At 38.6% G+C, this 3,017-nt stretch overlaps 1 protein-coding gene across 1 annotated transcript; it reads right to left on the bottom strand.

Annotated features, from left to right (window-relative positions):
• Positions 1-474: 474 nt before the first annotated feature.
• On the bottom strand, positions 475-1,443 carry LOC122914215 (olfactory receptor 52N4-like). Its single transcript, XM_044260845.1, has one exon. The coding sequence runs from the start codon at positions 1,441-1,443 to the stop codon at positions 475-477; it is 969 nt and encodes a 322-aa protein (XP_044116780.1).
• Between the last annotated feature and the right edge of the window lie 1,574 nt (positions 1,444-3,017).

The raw sequence follows: 3,017 nt of genomic DNA, 5'->3' as shown, positions 1-3,017 counted from the left end.
GAGACACCTATTCAGCCAAATTCTCTCAGATACCCAGAGACTTAAAAGCATTACATTAAAGACTTCATGCATAAAATAATTTATAGCTTCCTTTTAGAAAGAAGTCATTGAAAAAACATATTTTAGTAGTGATTAAAATTATATAGCACATATTTTCCAGAGGAAAGAAACATCTGGCTCTCAATGTAGGAATTATAATAGCTATTTGGAAATGGGAAACACTCACTTTATTTTTTAGGGAAAGTGGGCTAATTAGGGTTTGTTCAAAGATATATATTCCTTCTCACAGGACTGAGAAGGAAAAAAAATTCATAGAAATATTGGTTGGCAGGCCTGTTGAGATTCTCAAGACATGTATTTAGAAATGCATCACTCATGCCAAAATAGTGTTTCCTGAAATATTTTACACCTCTTGCATAAACACAATCTCCTTTCTGTCATGGAAATGTCCTTTTTTTTTTTTTAATGTCTTCTTCATACACCTTGGGGTTTGATGTCCTTAGAACCTGAAAGGATCCTTATGACACAGTCTCGTATCTGTTTGGTTTTCACCCCATACACAATAGGGTTCATAGTGGGAGGCAAGAGCAGATAAATATTGGCCACAATGATGTGGCAAGATGGAGGGATTGTGTGGCCCCCAAAGCGGTGGGAAAAGAAGGAGAAAAAGGCTAGGCTGTAGGAGAAAACAATTGTACAGATGTGGGCAGTGCAGGTGCTGAAGGCCTTCTGTCGAGCATCTGCTGAAGAGAGGCTGAGCACTGCCCGGAGGATCATGGTGTAGGAGATTGTGATGCACAGAATGTCAAAGCCCCCAATCAGGAGGGCAACCGTCAGACCATAGATGGCATTGACCTTGACATTGCCACAGGATAATTTGGCTACAGACATGTGGTCACAGTAAGTGTGGGGGATTATATTCCCTCTGCAGTAGGGCAGTTTCTTGGTGAGGACAGTGAAGGGAATGATGAGCAACACTGCTCTCAGGAAAGTAGCAAGTCCGACTTTTGCAATGACAGGATTGGTGAGGATAGTAGAATAACGCAGTGGGTAACAGATAGCCACATAACGGTCCAGGGCCATAAGCATGAGCACCCCAGAATCCATTCCAGTGAAGGTGTGGATGAAGAACATCTGGACCAGACATTCACCAAAGCTGATTTCCTTGAGATGAAACCAGAAGATGCAGAGAGCTTTAGGAATTGTACTAGAGCACATGGCAATATCAGTTAGGGAAAGCAAGGCTAGAAAGTAATACATGGGTCTGTGCAATGAATCCTCATAGCGGATGAGGTAGAGCAGCCCACAATTCCCTACCATGGCCACCACATACATGGAGCAGAATGGGAAGGAAATCCACATGTGTATATCTTCCAGTCCTGGGACTCCACTAAGAATGAATGAGGCCGGGATCCAGTTTGTTTTATTCAACATTATTAGCATGATCAATTAGGCCTAGAATTCATGTGTGTTTTCTAGAGTAAGAAAAAGAGAAGAAAAAATATACTTTATGGCTACTATCCTCCTCTCACACCCATGTCTTAAATTTCCATAGTGCATTTTAATGATCAACCAAATTTTCTGAGAGTCAGGGATTAGGGTATTTTTTATTTTGTATATTGTTGTTTGTTAATTAAAGTATCTAGTTGTCTAATAAATTCTTATTAAGCAATCCAAGTTCTCACCACAGATACTGATCCTATTTTTAAGATTCTGATCCTCACAGATTTCTAATCAAGTATAACTCTGTTGTGACTTCTCCTAGGGATTTTGGTTAGAATACCTTACTTACCTACCTATTAATAACTCTATGTGTCTCCCTAGATGTTGTCTCAAAAAGACTTCTTTGATTACATCACCAATGACCCAACAGATATGTTTATTTTATATTCTTATTGTTAACTGATGGCCAATAATAATTTTATATTACCAAGGTACTCTTTAAAGCATTTGTAAATGTAAAATCATTTATTCCCTGATGGAGCTTAGAGTCTCTCAACTCAGTAAAATGTTTAATTCACTCTTCTCTTTCAAGACACCTCATTTTTGTCCTTTACCTGGTCTATATGCATTTATAGGGATGCTTTACATTTATATTCAGAATAAACTTCCAATTAAACCTAGAGAGCAGCTAATGTTGCTTCACATACTGAATCTATCAATGGTAACAAATCATTTCTCTCCTTCTTTCCACCAGTCTTCCTGTTTTCCTTCACACATTGCCCTCTGAGATTATCTGGTATCTGTGGCAAAACCGAAAACAAGTAAGTGAAAAAAATAGTAACTTCATATTATTATTAAAGGCAAGGATACATTTTTCCTCAGTTATGCTAGTTACTCCAGTAATATTTATGATTCAATAAGATGTTGACATCCCCACTTTTTATTACACTCATCTGTTCTTTTCACTTGGTTTACATTTTTCCCTAACATTAACAATGGACTTGTTTTACTTGGGTTCTAGTGGGAGCTAATATAAACGAAAATTAAAATATTTCTAGCCACATATCAGGGAGATCATATGATAGTTGTCTTTCTCCGCTTTGCAACATGGGGGCTTAAGTGGGTAGGAGAAGAATCCATGAAACAAGATGGGATAGGGAGGGAGAGAAACCATAAGTGACTCTTAATCTCACGAAACAAACTGTGGGTTGCTGGGGGGAGGGGGGTTGGGAGAAGGGGGGTAGGGTTATGGACATTGGGGAGGGTATGTGCTTTTGGGTAAATTGGAAGGGGAGATGAACCATGAGAGACTATGGACTCTGAAAAACAATCTGAGGGGTTTGAAGTGGCGGGGGGGTGGGAGGTTGGGGTACCAGGTGGTGGGTATTATAGAGGGCACAGCTTGCATGGAGCACTGGGTGTGGTGAAAAAATAATGAATACTGTTTTTCTGAAAATAAATAAATTGGAAAAAAAATATATTTCTAGCCACACACCAAATTCATTTTTTTCAAGAGAAAAATTCATTAATCCCAAATTCTGTACTAACAACTAAACTTAATTTTCAAATTAACT

Source organism: Neovison vison, chromosome 7 (assembly GCF_020171115.1).
Source record: "Neovison vison isolate M4711 chromosome 7, ASM_NN_V1, whole genome shotgun sequence".
NCBI classification, from domain to species: domain Eukaryota; kingdom Metazoa; phylum Chordata; class Mammalia; order Carnivora; family Mustelidae; genus Neogale; species Neogale vison.
Note: the sequence above shows the minus strand (reverse complement) of the source record. Positions and strands in the feature narration are given on the sequence as shown.